Source organism: Moschus berezovskii, chromosome 13 (assembly GCF_049115385.1).
Source record: "Moschus berezovskii isolate FMDL1 chromosome 13, NW_MosBer_1.0, whole genome shotgun sequence".
Lineage (NCBI taxonomy): Eukaryota > Metazoa > Chordata > Mammalia > Artiodactyla > Moschidae > Moschus > Moschus berezovskii.
In genome coordinates, this window is record NC_142472.1 from 16,314,912 (window position 1) to 16,336,665 (window position 21,754).

The 21,754-nt window shown below is 40.6% G+C and overlaps 1 protein-coding gene across 1 annotated transcript in view; it reads left to right on the forward strand.

Annotated features, from left to right (window-relative positions):
• LOC148775813 (ATP-binding cassette sub-family C member 4-like) overlaps positions 1 to 21,754 on the forward strand; it is a 114,808-nt gene that overhangs the window by 61,684 nt on the left and 31,370 nt on the right. Inside the window, 2 exon segments of the mRNA XM_088842815.1 lie at positions 6,876 to 7,031; positions 18,532 to 18,621. Coding sequence (XP_088698941.1) covers positions 6,876 to 7,031; positions 18,532 to 18,621 — 246 coding nt within the window.

Below are 21,754 nucleotides of genomic sequence, written 5' to 3' on the forward strand. Positions count from 1 at the left end.
TTCAGGAAAATAAACTACCAAGTGTGTAACACACATTTTTACATTCACCCTCACCACTACCCAGTGATGCTAAGGAAGCTGACTCGTGTACATGAAGGAGGAGAGGTTAGAGAGGACAGTTTTGTAGAAGAGACGTCCTGGGGTGGAGTGTTGGGTGCTGAGCTGGAACTCAGGAGTTTAATCTGAGAGGTGAAAGCACATGGACCAGAGTGGGCAGGTGCAGGGTGCAGGAGGCAGGGAGCCAGCAAGACATCCTGGGAAAGTGATTCCACTTCTTAAAATCAAGTTGATATTGATTAAAACATAGCTATAACACCTGGATTTGTGAACAAGCAGAGAAATGGGTGGGAGCAGAAAATGGTATCATACTTCTGGAGGGTAGGTTAGCAGCTTAACAGCTTCCTCTGAAAATGTTCCTACTTTGTTGTTGTTCAGTCACCTAGTCATGTCCAGCTCTTCACGACCCCATGGACTGACACACACCAGGCCTCCCTGTACCTCACCATCTCCTGCAGTTTGCCCAAGTTCGTGCTCATTGTATCTGTGATGCCGTCCAGCCATCTCACCCTCTGTCGTCCCCTTCTCCTCCTGCTTTTAATCTTTCCCAGCATCAGGGTCTTTTCCAATGAGTTGACTCTCTGTGTCAGGTGGCCAAAGTGTTGGACCTTCAGCATCAGTCCTTCCAGTGAATATTCAGGACTGATTTCCTTTAGGATGGACTGTTTTCATCTCCTTGCTGTCCAAGGGGTTCATACTTGACTCTCAGCAATTCCACATCTGAGAATTTATGTGAAGAAAATGATTCAGGTTGTTTGCAAAGATTTAGCTTCAGGGATATTTAAGACAGAGTTATTTATAATAGCTATTTGATGCTGCGTAAATATCCAGCAGTAGAGGATTTGTTAAATAAATGATCACATGTACTATAATATTATGCAACCATTAAACTAAGTTTTATGAAATATGAAATGAAAGCACATATAACAGTATGTTCACATTAATCCCATTTTGTTTAAATATGTGAACTTGTGTCTTTAAGAACACATACCAAAAAAAAAAAAAATACAACAACAGCAACAACAAAAAGAACACATATAGAAGCCTAGAAAGTAAAAACATCATTTTAAGAATTTTTTTCAGAGTGCTAGAGTATAGCTAGTATTTATCTACTTTTCAAATTCATTTGCACTGATTATGATTAAGGAAAGGGTTTATTTTGTTTTTTAAGCACTATGAGCCTAGGAAAGTAGTGAGAGTCAAGTGGGGAAGATGGGTGGAGGGGTTGTTTTGTGTGGGGTGTTGGGTGTTGATTATGTTGAGTTTGATGTGTGAAGAGAGATCCAGGAACAGGTGTCTAATTAGTTGTATCATCATCAGAGACCAACCTGGTTGGAAAAACAGAAAGGGGCCATTGCAAAGTAAATAACAGATTTTTTTCAAGTGTCTTTATAATTTTATTTCTTTCTTTGTTTTTGGCTATGCGAGGTCTTTGTTGCTCCTCAGGCTTTTCTTTCGTTTCTGCGCGTGGGCTTCTCACTGTGGTGTCTTTGCTCTGCATGTGGGCTTCTCACTGTGGTGTCTTCGCTCGTTAGCAGCATGGGGTGTAGGATGTGAGCACTTCAATAGTTGTAGCACATAGGCTCAGTAGTTGTGGTTCCCAGGTTGTAGAGCACGGGCTTGATAGTGGTGGTGCATTGGCTTAGTTGCTCTGCAGCATGTGGGATTCTCCAGGACTAGGGACTGGACCCATATCTCCTGCGTTGGCAGGCAGTTTCTTTACCACTAAGCCTCCAAGGAAGCCCCCAAGTGTCTTTAGATAGAAGAAGGTAAGCTTACTGATACTGGTGACACTCTCTACGGGCAGTTGGTAAAACCCTTTGGTTACCCAGAAAAGACATTTAGACTATAGTTTTGATTACTGAACTCTAGGAATAATCAGAGTCGGGTTTTCTTTGAGTTGCCTTTTTCTCTCTGGGGGGCCTGGGGCCATGCAGCATGTGGGATCTTAGTTCCCTGACCTGGGATCGAATCCACACCTCCAGCAGTGGAAGCACAGAATCTTAACACCTGGAATGCCAGGGAGGTCCTCTGGTTTTTTCGTTCTCTTCACTGGAGTTTGGAACTCACAGTCCTGTGGTCATGAGCAGTCCTCGGTGCCCCTACATATCTCAGTCCATTTATCCAAAGTTTACAGATGTTCCCGTTTGCACAGATGGATCAGTTTTGGTGGAGCTGATAACATGGGAACATAGACACATTCTCACAGATCAGTTCTCATCTGTGTCCTGATGTGTGTTGATTTATGTATAAGAACACTCAGAAATATAGGCCCACCTGTTTTACTGTGCTTTGCCGATAATGCTTTTTAAAAAATGGACATTTCTGGCAATGCTGTGTCAGGCAAGTACATTGGCACCATTTTTCCTATAGCATTTGCTCTCTTCATGTCTCTGTCACATTTTGATAATTCTTGCAATATTTCAAACCATTTCATTATTATTATATTTATTATCCTGATCTGTGATCAGTGGTTTTTAGTGTTCAGTTCAGTTCAGTCGCTCAGTCATGTCCGACTTTCCGCGACCCGATAAATCACAGCACACCAGGCCTCCCTGTCCATCACCAACTCCCGGAGTTCACTCAAACTCATGTCCACAGGGTCGTGATGCCATCCAGCCATCTCATTCTCTGTTGTCCCCTTCTCCTCCCGCCCCCAACCTTTCCCAGCATCAGAGTCTTTTCCAGTGAGTCAACTCGTCGCATGAGGTGCCAAAGTATATGCTTAGATGGTTAGCATTCTTTTAATAATAAATTATTCGAAATTAAGGTATGTACATTTTTTATATACAATGCTACTGCCATTCATTAGATTACAATACAGTATAAACATAACTTTTATTTGCACAGAGAAACAAAACATTCATATAATTTATTTTGATATTCAAAATATCTTTAAGGGCTGCATGAACACAGAATGCATGAACCACATGTACACATACCATGACCTGCCTGTATGCAGAGAATGGCCCCTCTATATTATATGAATTAGGATTTAACATAAAGTACAAAATGTCCTGAGAAGCCTATGCAGATCAAGAAGCAACAGTTAGAACCGGACGTGGAGCAATGGACTAGTTCAAAATTGGGAAAGGAGTACCTCAAGGCTGTATTTCGCTACCCTGCTTATTAAGCTTACATGCAGAGTACAGCATGTGAAATCCTGGGCTGGATGAAGCGCAAGCTGGAATCAAGACTGCCAGGAGAAATATCAGTAACCTCAGATAAGCAGATGATACCACCCAAATGGCAGAAAGCAAAGAAGAACTAAAGAGCCTCTTGATGAAGGTGAAGAGGAGAGTGGAAAAGCTGGCATAAAACTCAATATGCAAAAAACTAAGATCACAGCATCTAGTTCCATCACTTCATGTCAAATAGATGGGGAAACAATGGAAAGAGTGACAGACTTTATTTTCTTAGGCTCTGAAAGTCACTGTGGATGGTGACTGCAGCCATGAAATTAGAAGATGCTTGCTCCTTGGAAGAAAAGCTACGATAAACCTAGACAGGATATTAAAAAGCAGAGATATTGCTTTTCCAACAAAGTTGCATATAGTTAAAGCTATGGTTCTTCCAGTAGTCATGTATGGATGTAAGTGTTGGGTCATAAAGAAGGCTGGGCACTGAAGAATTGATACTTTTGAACTGGGGAGCTGGAGAAGACTCTTGAGAGTCCCTTGAACAGCAAGGAGATCAAGCCAGTCAATCCTAAAGGCAATTAGTCCTGAATATTCATTGGAAGAACTGATGCTGAAGCTCCAATACTTTGGCCACCTGACATGAAGATCCAACTCATTGGAAAAGACCCTGATGCTGGGAAAGACTGAAGGCAGGAGGAGAAGGGGACAACAGAGGATGAGATGGTTGGCTGACATCACTGATTCAATGGACATGAGTTTGAACAAACTCAAGGAGATGGTGAAGGACAAGGAAACCTGGCATGCTACAGTCCATGGGGTTGCAAAGAGTTGGACACTACTGAACAGTAACAAAATGTCTTATAGTCATTATAAGATAATAAGATTTATAAGATAATAAAATTAGCTGAACCCAATTTTCTTATGTTTAATCTCTATAAAGATAAATTCTTTTTTGAAATGCCATGATTGATTTGACAGACTAAGATGTGAAACTTCAGAGGTTCAAATCAGAAAACATGAAAAGTTCTAAGCATTCTGATCGTATTGCTCAGAAAGATTTAGTTGTTCTTTTTTTAAAGCCATGAGTTTTAAAACTTAACTGATTTACAAATGATCTAAGCGTATCTTACACTCTCATCAATTCCAGATTTTACATAGAGATGAAATCATCTCTTGGAAAGCTTCCATCAGAGAATTTGCAGGTGGGCTTCCCAGGTGGCTCAGACGGTAGAGAATCTGCCTGCAAGGCAGGATACCTGGGTTACATCCCTGGGTAAGGAAGATTCCCTGGAGTACGAATCAGCAACCCACTCTAGTATTCTTGCCTGGACAATTCCATGGACAGAGGAGCCTGGCAGTCTACAGTCCGTGGAGTTGCTAAGAGTTGGACATGACGGATCATATAATACTTTCTTTCACTTTAAAATTCATTGGTTAAAAAAAGGCCAATTTCTGCATATATATTTGAATGTGGTTTATTCCCCGCCAGCATTTTACCTAGGAAAAGGAAATGGCAACCCACCCCAGTTTTCTTGCCAGAAGAATCCAATGGACAGAGGAGCCTGGCAGGCTATAGTCCATGGGTTGCAATAGTCAGACATGACTTAGGGACTAAACCACCAGCCACCAGCATTTTACCTACATTATATTGATTCCTTTTTTTTTTTTCTGAGATTTTCCCAAAGTGTTTTATTTATTTTTTTCACTTTCAGTACAGCATTTATTTTCCCTCCCTTTTTGTCTTTTTGGAGGCTAATTACTTTACATTATTATATTGGTTTTGCCATACATTGACATGAATCTGCCCTGGGTGTACATGTGTTCCCCATCTTGAACCCCCCTCCCACCTCCCTCCCCATCCCATCCCATTGACCTAGCAATCGCACTCCTGGGCATACACACCAAGGAAACCAGAATTGAAAGAGACACATGTACTCTAATGTTCATCGCAGCACTGTTTATAATAGCCAGGACATGGAAGCAACCTAGATGTCCATCTGTAGATGAATGGATGAGAAAGCTGTGGTACATACACAATGGAGTATTACTCAGCAATTAAAAAGAATACATTTGTATCAGTTCCAATGAGGTGGATGAAACTAGAGCCTATTATACAGAGTGAAGTAAGCCAGAAAGAAAACCACCAATACAGTATACTAACGCATATATATGGAATTTAGAAAGATGATAATGATAACCCTGTATATGAGACAGCAAAGGAGACACAGATGTATAGAACAGTATTTTGGACTCTGTGGGAGAGGGTGAGGGATGATCTGGGAGAATGGCATTGAAACATGTATATTATCATATGTGAAACGAATCGCCAGTCCAGGCTCAATGCATTACAGGATGCTCGGGACTGGTGCACTGGGATGTATTGATTCCTTAATCTTACTGTTCCGTTCCGTTCCGTTCCGTCGCGCAGTCGTGTTCGACTCTATGCGACCCCATGGACTGTAGCCTACCAGGCTTCTCCGTCCATGGGATTCTCCAGGCAAGAATACTGGAGTGGGTTACCGTTTCCTTCTCCAGGGGATCTTCCCGACCCAGGGATCAAACCCGGGTCTCCCGCATTGGAGGCAGACGCTTTAACCTCTGAGCCACCAGGGAAGCCCATCTTACTGTTAGTGCATTTGATTTCTCTCTGCTTTGGTTTTAATAAATAGATTGATTGTTTTTCCAAGGTTCAATTTTAAGTATTAATGTATTAATAAAATGCCTTTTGAACTGCTCCAAAGAAAGGCCCCATGTAAATAGCAAACGTTGTTCGTGTTTTTGTTGATCTCATTATGTACGTTTTGTCTACTGGCCTCTGTCTCTCAAGAATGAGACATACATTTTATATTTGAAGATGTTTCCTTTCAAGATAGAATATAATTAAGATATTTAATATCAGGAGGTGATTTCATTTTTCTGCCAATGAATAATTCCTCTTAAATAAATAACATATCCCTGAGAAAATGAGTACTTGTTTGTGTATAATACTTCTGACTTGACTTGTTGATATCTCTGTAAAATTACCCATATAATTCTCAAGGTCAAGTTACCCAGGGAGTAGGAATAAAACTAATTTAAAACTGACCTCTTATGGAGCACTTAGGAGACTGCTGGGTTTTCACTGCAGTCAGGTTATTTGTCTTAAGTCATCTTCTTATTTTATTTACAAATGTTAGTTACATACACATACACACACACCCACACATATACACCACATACACATACATGTCTCCCCCTTTAACATACCACGTAATAGATACTATGTGATAATTATAGAAAACAAACAATTTTCCACATATTAAGCATTTAATCAGGGAAATCTGAATAGTCATGAAAGTCACTATAGTTTGTATTGTGTATTCTTGGGATGATGGTGGTCTCATTCAGGGACATTTGTAAATTTCTGTCATTTTTGGTTGCCACAGTTTTGGGGGTTACATCTGGTATCTAGTGGGTTCATGGCTACTGTTAATCATCCTACAATATACAGAACAGGCCCCCGACCCTCCACAATAAATTATCTGGTCCAAAATGTCAGCAGGGCCTTGCCTGAGAAACTTATAGTCTATTCTTTACCTATAATAGAACTTTTAAAATTCATCTTCAACAGTCAGGGTTCTCCTGGGTTTTGTGCATCCTCATCCTCTTAATTCTTCATCCCCCTGGGTCTCTTTACAGATTGGCATCATGGGAAGAACAGGAGCTGGAAAAAGTTCCCTCATTGATGCCCTTTTTAGATTGTCAGAACCTGAAGGTAGCATTTATATTGATGACATCTTGACAACACATATTGGACTGCATGATTTAAGGAAGAAAATGTCAGTTGCACTTCAGGTATGCATAGCAGAGCACTCTCACATGTTCTTTTCATAAGGCATCTAAGGTTTAAGTGGTTTTAAGTTGATTGGTCTTTTCATGTTAAGTGAATGAGTTGATCCTTTTTTTCCCAATAGAGCATACATTTAGCAGCAGGTATTTTCAACAGACACTTTCATTGGATACCAGGTTTTGTTTTTGTTTTGTTCATTTGTTAGTTTTGTGTGCATGTGATTTAATAACTCACTGAGATAGAATTCTGGACTCAGACTTCCTCAGTTTTCACAGTGTTAACCACTGATAATCACATAATTTTGAGAACAGAAGGATAAATTATTTGTTTAATGCTGGAGAGATTCCTATATATATTCCTAAATTCAAAATAAACATGAATTTTATTAATAAGTGTCCTACTGATATAATTTAGCTGTGGGAAATGAGGACATCTTTTAAAAGTGAATATCTCCTCGGAGACCTTTCTGTGAAATTGTGGGGCTTTGAGGATTATAGGATATATAGATGCTTTGGGGAGACTTTGACAATTTAGCCACTAATGAATAACTTTCACCAGGGAGTCAATACAGCATAGTGAGGAAGAGCAGGGGACTCCGAATTCTGTGTGTACCTTGGTTTCCTCTGTCTTACAAGGCAGATAATGGTATCACCCCTTCAACCTGTTGTGAGGACAGAATAGGTCAGTGAGTGTAAAGTGCTTCATGTAGACCCAGATGTGCCTGCTGTGACGGTGGAGTGCTGAGCTGGGCTCCGATTCTGTTCTCTTTTCTCTTCTTTGTAAAGTAGTATAACTTTCAGGGAAAGTTTGGAGACTGGATTGTATGCACGGGTAGACACTCCTGTCACTCCTTGTGGTTCATTCACTCAACATAATTCTGTGATATTTATTGAGAAATTACTATCCTCCAGGTATATAGCCATGGAGAAGGCAATGGCACGGCACTCCAGTATTCTTTCCTGGAAACTCCCATGGATGGAGGAGCCTGGTGGGCTGCAGTCCATGGGGTCGCTAAGAGTCGGACAAGACTGAGCAACTTCACTTTCACTTTTCACTTTCATGCATTGGAGAAGGAAATGGCAACCCACTCCAGTGTTCTTGCCTGGAGAATCCCAGGGACGGGGCAGCCTGGTGGGCTTCTGTCTATGGGGTCGCACAGAGTCGGACACGACTGAAGCGACTCAGCAGCAGCAGCAGCAGGTGTATAGCCAAGGGCAACCTCGTCCCTGTGTCTTCATCTATCATCCTGCCCTCTGCTTTGACAGACTTGCTTATTAAAGAAAAATTGACTTTTTTATTTATATACTTAGTAATAATTTGCCCATCCGAGGAAGCTCAGAAAAATAGCCTCTTGAGATGAGAAACAGAGAGGAGGTGAGACAGAATGAGCCAAGCAAATGTGCTTCTTGGAATGTGGGTATAATGCGTCCTGAAATACCTGTTTATTAGGAAACATGTACAACGTGGCACCCAAAGGAAGGCGAATATGGACTTGGGTACAGTTGTTGCTACCTACCCGTGACCTCGAAAATACCTGGAATTAATCTAAGTACACATGGACATCACCAGGTGGTCAACACCGAAATCAGATTGATTATATTCTTTGCAGCCAAAGATGGAGAAACTCTATACAGCTAGCAAAACCAAGACCAGGAGCTGACTGTGGCTCAGATCATGAACTCTTTATTGCCAAATTCAGACTGAAATTGAAGAAAGTAGGGAAAACCACTAGACCATTCAGATATGACCTAAATCAAATCCCTTATGATTATACAGTGGAAGTGAGAAATAGATTTAAGGGACTAGATCTGATAGAGTACCTGATGAACTATGGACGGAGGTTCGTGACATTGTACAGGAGACAGGGACCAAGACCATCCGCATGGAAAAGAAATGCAAAAAAGCAAAATGGCTGTCTGAGGAGGGCTTACAAATAGCTGTGAAAAGAAGAGAAGCGAAAAGCAAAGGAGAAAAGGAAAGATATAAGCATCTGAATGCAGAGATCCAAAGAATAGCAAGGAGAGATAAGAAAGACTTCCTCAGCGATCAATGAAAGAAATAGACAAAAACAGCAGAATGGGAAAGACTAGAGATCTCTTCCAGAAAATGAGAGATTCCAAGGGAACATTTCATGCAAAAATGGGCTCGATAAAGGACAAGAATGGTATGGACTGAACAGAAGCAGAAGATATTAAGAAGAGGTGGCAAGAATACACAGAAGAACTGTACAAAATAGATCTTCACGACCAAGATAATCACGATAACGTGATCACTGACCTAGAGCCAGACATCTTGGAATGTGAAGTCAAGTGGGCCTTAGAAAGCATCACTACAAACAAAGCTAGTGGAGGTGATGGAATTCCAGTTGAGCTATTTCAAATCTTGAAAGATGATGCTGTGAAAGTGCTGCACTCAATATGCCAGCAAATTTGGAAAACTCAGCAGTGGCCACAGGACTGGAAAAGGTCAGTCTTCATTCCAATGCCAAAGAAAGGCAATGCCAAAGAATGCTTAAACTACCACACAATTGCACTCATCTCACACACTAGTAAAGTCATGCTCAAAATTCTCCAAGCCAGGCTTCAGCAATATGTGAACCGTGAACTCCCAGATGTTCAAGCAGGTTATAGAAAAGGCAGAGGCACCAGAGATCAAATTGCCAACATCCGCTGGATCATGGAGAAAGCGAGAGAGTTCCAGGAAAACATCTATTTCTGCTTCATTGACTAGGCCAAAGCCTTTGACTGTGTGGATCCCAATAAACTGTGGAAAATTCTGAAAGAGATGGGAATACCAGACCACCTGACCTGCCTCTTGAGAAACCTGTATTCAGGTCAGGAAGCAACAGTCAGAACTGTGCATGGAACAACAGACTGGTTCCAAATAGGAAAAGGAGTATGTCAAAGTTGTATATTTTCACCCTGCTTATTTAACTTATATACAGAGTACATCATGAGAAATGCTGGGATGGATAAAGCACAAGCTGGAATCAAGATTTTCTGGACAAATATCAATAACCTCAGATATGCAGATGACACCACCCTTATGGCAGAAAGTGAAGAGGAACTCAAAAGCCTCTTGACGAAAGTGAAAGAGGAGAGTGAAAAAGTTGGCTTAAAGCTCACCATTTAGAAAACTTAGATCGTGGCATCCAGTTTCATCACTTCATGGCAAATAGATGGGGTAATAGTGGAAAGAGTGACTGACTTTATTTTTTGGGCTCCAAAATCACTGCAGATGGTGACTGCAGCCATGAAATTAAAAGACACTTGCTCCTTGGAAGAAAAGTTATGACCAATCTAGACAGCATATTGAAAAGCAGAGACATTACTTTGCCAACAAGGGTCCACCTTGTCAAGGCTATGGTTTTTCCAGTGGTCATGTATGGATGTGAGATTTGGAGTATAAAGAAAGATGAGTGCTGAAGAATTGATCTTTTGAACTTTGTTGTTGGAGAAAACCCTTAGTGTCCCTTGGACTGCAAGGAGATCCAACCAGTCCACCCTAAAGGAGATCAGTCCTGAGTGTTTATTGGAAGGACAGATGCTGAAGCTGAAACTCCAATACTTTGGCCACCTCATGCGACGAGTTGACTCACTGGAAAAGACTCTGATGCTGGGAAGGATTGGGGGCGGGAGGAGAAGGGGATGACAGAGAATGAGATGGCTGGATGGCATCACCGACTCGATGGACATGAGTTTGAGTGAACTCCGGGAGTTGGTGATGGACAGGGAGGCCTGGCGTGCTGTGATTCATGGGGTCTCAATGAGTCAGACATGACTGAGCGACTGAACTGAACTGAATCTAAGTAATTTTAAAACCAAGATATTCTTTTCAGACTCTAGTGAAATGCCACCTCACACCCCTTAAGATGTCTGCTATCAAAGAAAAGAGAGAGAAAAAAAGAAAATGATAAGTATTGGCAAGGATGTAGTGAAATTAGAATCCTTGTTCATTGCTGACAGGAATGAAAAATAGTGCAGTTACTATGAAAATCAACTTGCTGGTTGCTCTGAAAAGTTAGTGATGAAATTATCATCAGTTCAATTCAGTTCAGTCGCTCAGTCACGTCCAACTTTTTGCAACCCCATGAATCACAGCACACCAGGCCTCCCTGTCCATCACCAACTCCCAGAGTCTACCAAGACTCATGTCCATCGAGTCAGTGATGCCATCCAGCCATCTCATCCTCTATCGTCCCCTTCTCCTCCTGCCCCCAATCCCTCCCAGCATCAGGGTCTTTTCCAATGAGTCAACACTTTGCATGAGGTGGCCAAAGTATTGGAGTTTCAGCTTCAGCATCAGTCCTTCCAATGAACACTCAAGACTTATCTCCTTTAGGATGAACTGGTTGGATCTCCTTGCATTCCAAAGGACTCTCAAGAGTCTTCTCCAACACTGCAGTTCAAAAGCATCAATTCTTCAGCAGTCAGCTCTCTTCACAGTCCAATTCTCACATCCATACATGACCACTGGAAAAACCATAGTCTATGACCTAGCAATTCTACTTTAGAGTATAAACCCAAAAGAATTGGAAGAAAGGTCTTGAAGAGATACTGGAACATGCTTGTTAGAGCAGCATTATTCTCAACAGCAAAAAGGTGGAGGTGCCCAAGGGTCCATTGACAGATGAATCAACAAACAAAATGTGGTGCCTATACATGCAGTAGAATATTACTCAGCCTTAATAAAGAAGAAAATTCTGACACATGCTACAGCACAGACGAACCTTGAAAAAATTAAGCTAAGTGAAATAAGTCATTACAAAGGACAAATACTGTATGATTCTACTAATAGTTATCGTAGAATAGCAAATTCATGGATATAGTATGTAGAATGGTGGGTGCCAGGAGTGGCCAGGAGAGGGGAATTGTTGTTTATGGGTATAGAGTTTCAGTTCTTTAAGATGAAATGAGATCTGTGACTGGGTGGCTATGGCTGTACAACAATGTGAATGTATTTAACATCACTGAACTGTGCACTTAAAGTGGTTAATTAGCAAATTTTATGTATATTTTATCACAATTAAAAAATTTTTTTTCAAAGGCATCCCTTTCAGGAAAAATGGGAAGAACTTTTTAGTACATCAGTTCAGTCACTCAGTCGTGTCCGACTCTTTGTGACCCCATGAATCACAGCACGCCAGGCCTCCCTGTCCATCACCAACTTCCGGAGTTCACTCAAACTCATGTCCATCGAGTCGGTGATGCCATCCAGCCATCTCATTCTCTGTCGTCTCCTTCTCCTCCCGCCCCCAATCCCTCCCAGCATCAGAGTCTTTTCCAGTGAGTCAACTCTTCGAATGAGGTGGCCAAAGTATTGGAGTTTCAGCTTTAGCATCAGTCCTTCCAATGAACACCCAGGACTGATCTCCTTTAGAATGGACTGGTTGGATCTCCTTGCAGTATAAGGGACTCTCAAGAGTCTTCTCCAGCACCACAGTTCAAAAGCATCAACTCTTTGGCGATCAGCTTTCTTCACAGTCCAACTCTCACATCCATACATGACCACTGGAAAAACCATAGCCTTGTCTAGACAGACCTTTGTTGGCAAAGTAATGTCTCTACTTTTTAATCTGCTATCTAGGTTGGTCATAACTTTCCTTCCAAGGAGTAAGCGTCTTTCAATTTCATGGCTGCAGTCAGCATCCGCAGTGATTTTGGATCCCAGAAAAATAAAGTCTGCCACTGTTTCCCCATCTATTTCCCATGAAGTGATGGGACCAGATACCATGATCTTCGTTTTCTGAATGTTGAGTTTCAAGCCAACTTTTTCAGTCTCCTCTTTCACTTTCATCAAGAGGCTTTTTAGTTCCTCTTCACTTTCTGCCATAAGGGTGGTGTCATCTGCATATCTGAGGCTATTGATATTTCTCCCAGCACATTTAGTCCCCATATTTAAAGATTTCCTCTGGCTATTAGATTTATAACTTATGGTTACATTAGAAAATAAATGAGCTTAGATTCCCAAGTTTTATGTTTTGATGGTACTCATCTCGGAAATGGCCATGTGAGATTAGTTAGTAGAAATAAAGGGCATGTCTGTAAAGTCCTTTCATATCCTTGAATGCAATGCTTTAGAAACATGCCCTGCATTATTTTTAATGCTTCTTAATAGGAAAAAGTTGCATGCTTGTATACATAAAATAACTCTGTAAATAAATAACATTGGATGATTCTTAGCTCTGCCAATAATATTTGGAAACACATCTGAGCAAAGACTAAACATACGTTGACATAAGCATGTTTTGGTTCTGCTCTGTTGGTTTCCATCCTTCCTTGGAGCATGTTCTAGGTACACACTCCAGACAGCAAGCTTACAAAACAGTGCTAAGCTTTGTATCCATGTAGATTCCACTTTATATGCCTTTGTCTCCAAGGTGCAGTGTTGGTTGATTAAAGAGAAAGAAACTGGAGAAAACTTGCCATGTGTAAAGATTCCCAGGAAGTCATTCAGGAGGCAGTCAGGGCTAGAATGTTTGAGTGCAGATAAGTGTCAGTGTGACCCACAGTTTATTCCTGCTCTGCCTCATTTACTGTTGGGCCTTGATGATGTCACTTGGCTGCCAAGCTTCAACATCCTCGTCCTTAAACCCGGCCTGGAAATCACTGCCCCACAGATTTGTTGTGAAGATGTAACAGTGAGATAATGTTTGTGCCCATGTCTCATTCTTAGGAATGCTCAGTCATCAGGAGCTGTTATTATTCTTAAGAATCAGGGCACTGGCCTTTTGGGTATTATTTCTACTTAAGTAGAAAGAGTAACACCTTCTGAAATGACTTTTCTCTTTAATTTCTGTTTATGTGTTCTTGGTCTTTGGTGATTATATTTATTGTTTAATAATAAAAAACTAAATTGTTACATAAATATGAATAGTAAAGCAAAGAAACAGAAAATAAAAACAAACAAAAAACACAATAGGAATTTTGGGGAAAAGCATAACAGAGAAATGTATCTAACATTTTCCACCAAGAGCAAGAAATCAGACTAAAATTTTTTTGTATTTTGATTTCTGTCTTTCCTCCCACCAGCTTCTTTCCTGACCATGACCTTGTACATACTCTTACTTTCCAATCCCCCACCAAGACCTCCAGCCTTTTTCTCAGCTCTCCCCACACTCTTGACTATTTTCTTTCTCTCTGAGGACAGGGCCTGTATCTCTCATTTCTGTTCCTCTAGTGCTTGTTACAGTCCCTGACAAGTTACACGAGTATTAATAATAATTCCTAACGTTTATGGAATCATTAACACATTTTAGTTTCTTATCCCACCATTTCCTGCTTAATCCTCACAGTTTGTTATCCTTATCTGACAGATTTAAAAGCTGAGTCAATGGGAGCTTATCTTACTTTTCAAGTAAGGGGCAAAGTCAGAATTCAAATTTTATATGTGTCTATTCTTTTTAAATTGAAGTATAGTTGATTCACAGTGTTTCAGTTGTATAGCGAAGAGTTTCAGTTTTATCTCCAAAGACTCCCATCGCAGCAGAGTAAAATCCAAAGTACTAGTCATATGACAGAGTCCTACACTCTCCAGTCTCTACCTTGTCCACTTCTCAGTCATGTCTGACTCTTTGTGACCCCACGGACTGCAGCACGCCAGGATTCCCTGTCTGTCACCAACTCCCAGAGCTTGCTCAAACCCATGTCCATCGAGTCAGTGATGCCATCCAACCATCCCCTTCTCCTGCCTTCAATCTTTCCCAGCATCAGGGTATTTTCCAATGAGTCAACTCTTCACATCAGTATTGAAGCTTCAGCTTCAGCATCAGTCCTTCCAGTGAATATTCAGGGTTGATTTCCTTTAGGATTGACTGGTTTGATCTCCTTGCACTCCAGGGGACTCTAAAGAATCTTCTCCAACACCACAGTTTAGAAGCATCAATTCTTCAGCCGTGTTGTACTCATCAGATATTTCCCCCATTTTTCTTACCATCCCACTTGAAAGGACTCCCCAAACCATAGGAAGAGTGAATAAGTATAGAGCAAAGCCAGCTGGGCTGGAGGAAGCACAAGCTGGAATCAAGATTGCCAGGAGAAATATCAATAACCTCAGATATGCAGATGACACCACCCTTATGGCAGAACGTGAGGAAGAACTAGAGCCTCTTGATGAAGGTGAAAGAGGAGAGTGAAAAAGTTGGCTTAAAGCTCAACATTCAGAAAACTAAGATCATGGAATCCAGTCCCATCACTTCATGGCAAATAGATGGGGAAACAGTGAAAACAGTGTCAGACTTTATTATTCTGGGATCCAAAATCACTGCAGATGGTGGATTGCAGCCATGAAATTAAAAGATGCTTACTCCCTGGAAGGAAAATTATGACCAACCTAGAGAGCATGTTAAAAAACAGAGACATTATTTTGCCAACAAAGGTCCATCTAGTCAAGGCTATCGTTTTTCCAATGGTCATGTATGGATGTGAGAGTTGGACAATAAAGAAAGCTGAGTGCTGAAGAGTGGATGCTTTTGAACTGTGGTGTTGGAGAAGACTCTTGAGTCCCTTGGCCTGCAAGGAGATCCAACCAGTCCATTCGAAAGGAGATCAGTCCTGGGTGTTCATTGGAAGGACTGATGTTGAAGTTGAAACTCCAATACTTTGGCCACCTGATGCAAAGAGCTGACTCACTGGAAAAGACCCTGATGCTGGGAAAGATTGAGGGCAGGAGAAGAAGGGGACGACAGAGGATGAGATGGTTGGATGGCATCACTGACACAATGGACATGGGTTGGGTGAACTCCGGGAGTTGGTGATGGACAGGGAGGCCTGGCGTGCTGTGGTTCATGGGGTCGCAAAGAGTTGGACATGAATGAGCGACTGAGCTGAAAGCCAGACGATACTACTATTGCTCTGTCCCTCATTTGGACAATATCAGTTTAGAAATGGATTTATGCACTTGTATGTCACGGGCTGATATGTGTCAGGAGAAGATACTCAAAATGTTATCCCTCCCCAACCAAGAACCCTTTGTCTTTACAAGGTCTTGCTAGCTGCAGAGGTAGAGAAAGTCTGGTAGTTTGGCTACTTGAATTTACTTGTCTAAGTGCAAAAACTTATATTCCTCTTCCTCCAAAATGAGTAGGAAGCAGTGATGCTTGTGTCTCAATACCCCAACTTAGGTAACTTAAGAAGTTGAGAGCAGACTCTGCAGAGGGGGAGCCCAGTGCTGTTTCTTTGAGTTGTCTCTCTGAGGTGAGCCAGGCCCACACCATCTTCCCTGGATCCCTGGTCCCTGTGATCCTGGAAGCAGCAGGGAGCTTTCACGGTGGTCTCTCTTCCTCCCAGGCTCATCCCCGTCACTGCTGACCCCCCATGAACAGGTCAGAACTGGGGGAGATGTGATGGTAACAAGGACCTGGTTAGGAGCAGAGACAGGGGAGTGGGACATAGACCATCAGTCCTGGGGGAACTTTCAGAGATGGGTACTGCGTTCTTAAGAAGGTGCTCCTCAACTTCTGTTCAAAATTTTAGGAATAATCTAAAATGAAAGTTCTTAAAAAATTTCCTTAAACACAACAGGTAGCTGAAGTATGTGCATCCTTTGTGCTCAGGATCTGAAGTAGTTAAATATGTCCCCCAGAAAGAACACTGATTGAGATTATGTGCAGGGAGCAGCCTGCTTACTTGAAAGAACCTGGAAAATGGAGGGGAGATGGAGAAGGGAAGGAGGAAGAATATTGGGGACCAGCCTCCCCTCACCTGGCTACATGATTTGTGCAGAACTCAAGGAGATAGCTGAAGGATGAGAAATCTCCAGCATGTGGGAATCTTAGGGTTGATAATTACAAAGAGTAACAAGTTTTTAATAAAAATCTGAAGTAGAATGATGGTTATTCCCCTGGCAAGGAACGCTTGCTGCTGCTGCTAATTCACGTCAGTCGTGTCCAACTCTGTGCGACCCCATAGACGGCAGCCCACCAGGCTCCTCCGTCTCTGGGATTCTCCAGGCAAGAACACTGGAGTGGGTTGCCATTTCCTTCTCCAGTGCATGAAAGTGAAAAGTGAAGTCGCTCAGTCGTGTCTGACTCTTAGCGATCCCATGGACTGCAGCCCACCAGGCTCCTCCATCCATGGGAGTTTGTTTAGTCTTTGATCCTAAATTCGAGTTTTAAGGGAAATCTTAAATTTGGGTCTTGAGAATTTTTAGCTCAGTTCAGTACTCATTCTGAAATACTGTATGACTAGTGATTTAAATCTCCCTTTATAATATCTTTTTAATTGTGGATTTGCTCAGGGATATGTCTTTTTTTGGTGGCACACCCTGAGTTTTCTGTATTCATTTCTCTCTCACCAGACTTAAAACTGGGACCATATTGAAGGAAGGTTTGGAAGGCTTCCTGAGTATCATTCTTCCTCATGATTAGGGAAAAGAAATGTCTATCTATCTTCATCTTTCCTCTCAGGCTTTTGTGAAGTGAGGAGGAAAGTCCAGCCCCAAGGCCAGGCGGGATTTGAACGTGGGGATTCCGAGCAGTTCCGGGCCCTTGTGGAAGCATCAGATCTCCTCTTGTTCCCACACGTGTGCCTCCCCTTGTTCTGCCCCTTCACTGAAAGGAGCTTATTGGGCTCTTCTCTGCTGCCCATGTTCTTATGACCTGGCTTACTAGAACCTTCCAGAAGAAAAGGTAAATGGCCACCATGAGCTTATGTACAGGATTCTCTCTTGAGGCCAAGAGGAGACATATTTCCAGAGTAATTTACTTGTGGCTCCTCCTGAAGCAGATGAATAGGAAGAACTATTTAAAGTAAAGTATCATGACACAGGTCACAGTGGGTTTCAGGTCCTCCTGGCCTTGCAGTTAATAACGAGGTTCTGAGGCAGGTCATCCTGACACACAGGTGAGAGAATATGGGACCAGCTGATGCAGAATCCGAGGTGATCTCTCCGTGGACAGACATGCTGTAGACTCCAGGAGCTGACGTTCCCCTTGCACACGTGGGGATGTTCATTTCACACATGTGGAGAGATTCCAAATCCTAGAAGACAGTCTGACCAATGGAGAAACTAGCCTAGTTTATTCTTCAGTGCTAATGTGTAAATATTTAATGGTTTGCTTTGAGGCACAAACCGCTACTAATCATGCTGTTGGTAATTCCCAGTCACACCAGGATTGACAGTTAATTTATGTAGATCTTGATGTTAAGTTTCTCATGTGATTATTTCCTCAGTTTGTGTGAGTGTTTAAACAGATATTTATTACCAGGGTGGTTTTATTTTTTTTTTTTAATCAAATCTTCCTTTGTCTTCAGTTTTTTCCTTAAGATGAAAAAGACTTCAACACTTTCCTGTTAGTGTTCAGTAGTTCAGAAGATATTTTGTAGCACACTTTGTACAATGGAAAATTATTTTAGAGATACTTTTTTATAAACATACATTTGCAACTTTATAATTAATAATTAATGAATTTAGATGTTTTTGTATTTTAATTTTGACAGTCTGTACACATTGGAATAAAATGAAAAGAGGTTAAGGTAATAACATTCTCTGTTTTGGGGTATTTAGGAACCTGTTTTATTCACTGGAACAATGAGGGAAAATCTGGATCCCTTTAATGAGCATACGGATAACGAACTGTGGAATGCCTTAGAAGAGGTATTTATTAATGGTAGCTGTAATTAACTTGTTAGCATGAGTATCTGTGTGCTTACATTTAGAGCATTGCAGATAATTAAGGGGAGCGGATCAGTTTCACTGACTTCGGTAACCTCCTAGGAAAACACTGATGACACGGGTGCGCTTAAAAATGTGTGTATTGATGATGATGGAAATCAGCAATGTAATGCGACGTTTTCATTTTAGCTATTTCCCTAGAACAAATAGACACATTATCTTGTCCTTAGCAGAGTACTCAATTAGATGTTAAAACTGTGGGATCAAATTCTACTAGTGACCTAGGGAATTAATTACTCCATGACACTCCAATATTCATTTTATTCCTGTGGTCTTAGGAAACATCTACTAAGTGGAGACAACAGTAGTTTTTCCTTATTAACTAAAATATATAAACAAGATCATACTAATAAACTGTAGAAGTTTCATAGGAAAGTGTTTATAAAGATAAAATATATAGTCGGAATTAATGATGATTATTTATTAGCAATTATATCATTTTAATGCTGTAGCATTAATGCAGATAACAGAACCCTGGAACATCTGCTCAGTTTTTATATGGGTGGGTTGGTTCATTTCTAGAGAATTTTCTGTTATTTGTGCCATGTTTTCCCTTGTCCCACTTCTTAGAATTTCCTCACCCTTGCATGAAAAAAAAAATTTTACTATTAAGTTGCTGTCAGTTTGTATTTTAATACAAACTATTTTGCGTATTTGCACTCCTTTTACAAATCAGTTCTACTGATGGCAGAAACCCTAGACTTCTTTTTTAAATTTATTTATTTTAATTATAGACTAATTACAATATTGTAGTAGTTTTGCCATACATAGTCTTTTGCTTTTAAAAAGTAAGAATGAGCATTCCTATACATTAATGATGAAAGATCAGAAAGAGAAATTGAGAAAACAATCTCATTTGCCATTGCAACAGAAAGAATAAAATACCTAGGAATAAACCTCCCTAAGGAGACAAAAGACCTGTACTCATAAAACTACAAGATACTGACAAAAGATGACACAAAACTGATGGAAGGATATACCATGTTCTTGGATTGGAAGAAACAATATTGTGAAAATGACTATACTACCCAAAGAATCTACAGATTCAATACAATCCCTGTCACATTACCAATGGCATTTTTCATAGAATTAGAGCCAAAAATTTTACAGTTTTAATGGAAACACAAAAGATCCCAAGTAGCCAAAGCAGTCTTAAGAAAGAAAAATGAAGCTGGAGAAATTAGGTTCCCTGACTTCAGAATATATTATTGAGTTGGCCAAAAAGTTTGTTACGTAAGATTTTATGGAAACACTTAAATGAACTTTTTGGCCAGTTTAATATAGGGCTAGAGTAATCAAGATGGTATGGTGCTGGCACAAAAATAGAAATACAGATCTATGGAACAGGCTAGAGAGCCCAGAGATGAGCTCACACACCGGTGGCCACCTAATCTATGAAAAAGGGAGAGAGAATATACAATGGAGAAAAGACAGTCTCTTCAGTAAGTGGTTTGGGAAAACTGGACACCTATGTGTAAAATACCACTCCCTAATACCATATACAAAAATAAACTCAAAGAGGGTTGAAAACCTAAATGTAAGACCAGATACTATAAGACTCTTAGAGGAAAACACAGGGAAAACACTCAACCTAAATAACTACTACTAATAAATGTTTGATTGATCTTTTCATTTCAGAGAAGTGTGGTGTATTTTTAAAAAATCTTTATTGTTGTTACACAAACCTGAGAGATTGATTGTTCATGTTGGTTTGAATTGGTGTGTTTGTCATTTACTGTCACCCTTCCAGGGAAGCTCTGAAATCTGTAATATGGCAGGTGAGCCTTGACTATGAGCAGGCAGATTTGGAGGTATGACCATTTCCAGCCAGTAATTCTGGTTTCTGAAGGATGTCACCACTGAGTCTTTATACACCCACCCTGCTTTTCAGCAGCATGTGGATTTTGTTTTCTTAAATTGGGTCGATTGCTTCACCTTCTTCTCCCCGAAAAGCAGTGTACCTCTGATTTCATTTAAGTTTGTGAGTCTTTTACAGTAAAATTCTACAAGAGAAGAGGTGTGTAGAGCATTTAACCATTAAACGCAAAGAACAATAGGATGACCCACTACTCTTGAATTCATAGGACAAATTTAATGATGAAATTGGGACACATCTAAAAAAAACAAAACTGGAAGTATTGGTAAATTATTTTTCTATTTGTTTCCTAGATTGAGACCTTTCTTCACAGATTCTCAGGTAGCATTACTCTAGAATTTTAGAACATACTGTTCCATGGATAGAGAGGCAATCTAAATTATAAAAATGCTGAAGTAGTAGATAATACTAAGATCTACTTCTATTTAAACTACATTTGGAACTTTCTATAAAAAGAAAGAAATGTGAGTTTATTTCACAGAGTCAAGTGTGTGGTTTCCATGTATTGCTTCTGGAATTAACCCTGTTAATTTTGGTGATATCACTTAGAGAAATCATCCCAACATTATGTTTCTCTAGGAATTGATTCCTTATGACTATTTTAAAAGGAAACTTACCAAATCATTCATTGAAAAACATACAAATGTGGTAAAGAAATAATTCCTAGAGGATCTGGATCAAGGGGTGATTTATCACCCTAAGTTATTGTTGTTCAGTTGCTAAGTCACCTCTGACTCTTTGTGACCCCATGGACTACAGCGTGCCAGGCTTCCCTGTCCCTCATCATCTCCTGGAGTTTACCCAAGTTCATGTCCATTGAACAGATGATGCCATCCAGCCATCTCATCCTCTGTCTCCCTCTTCTCCTTCTGCCTTCATTGTTTCCCAGCATCAGGGTCTTTTCCAATGAGTCAGCTGTTTGCATCAGGTGGCCAAAATATTGGAGCTTCAGCTTCAGCATCAGTCTTTCCAGAGAATATTTAGGGTTGATTTCCTTTCAGATTGATTAGTTTGATCTCCTTGTTCTCCAAGGGACTCTCAATAGTGTTCTCCAGTACCACATTTCAAAAGCATCGATTCTTCAGTGCTCTGTTATTGTCCAGCTCTCGCATCTGTACATGACCATTGGAAAAATCATAGGTTTGATTATATGGACCTTTGTCAGCAAAGTGATATCTT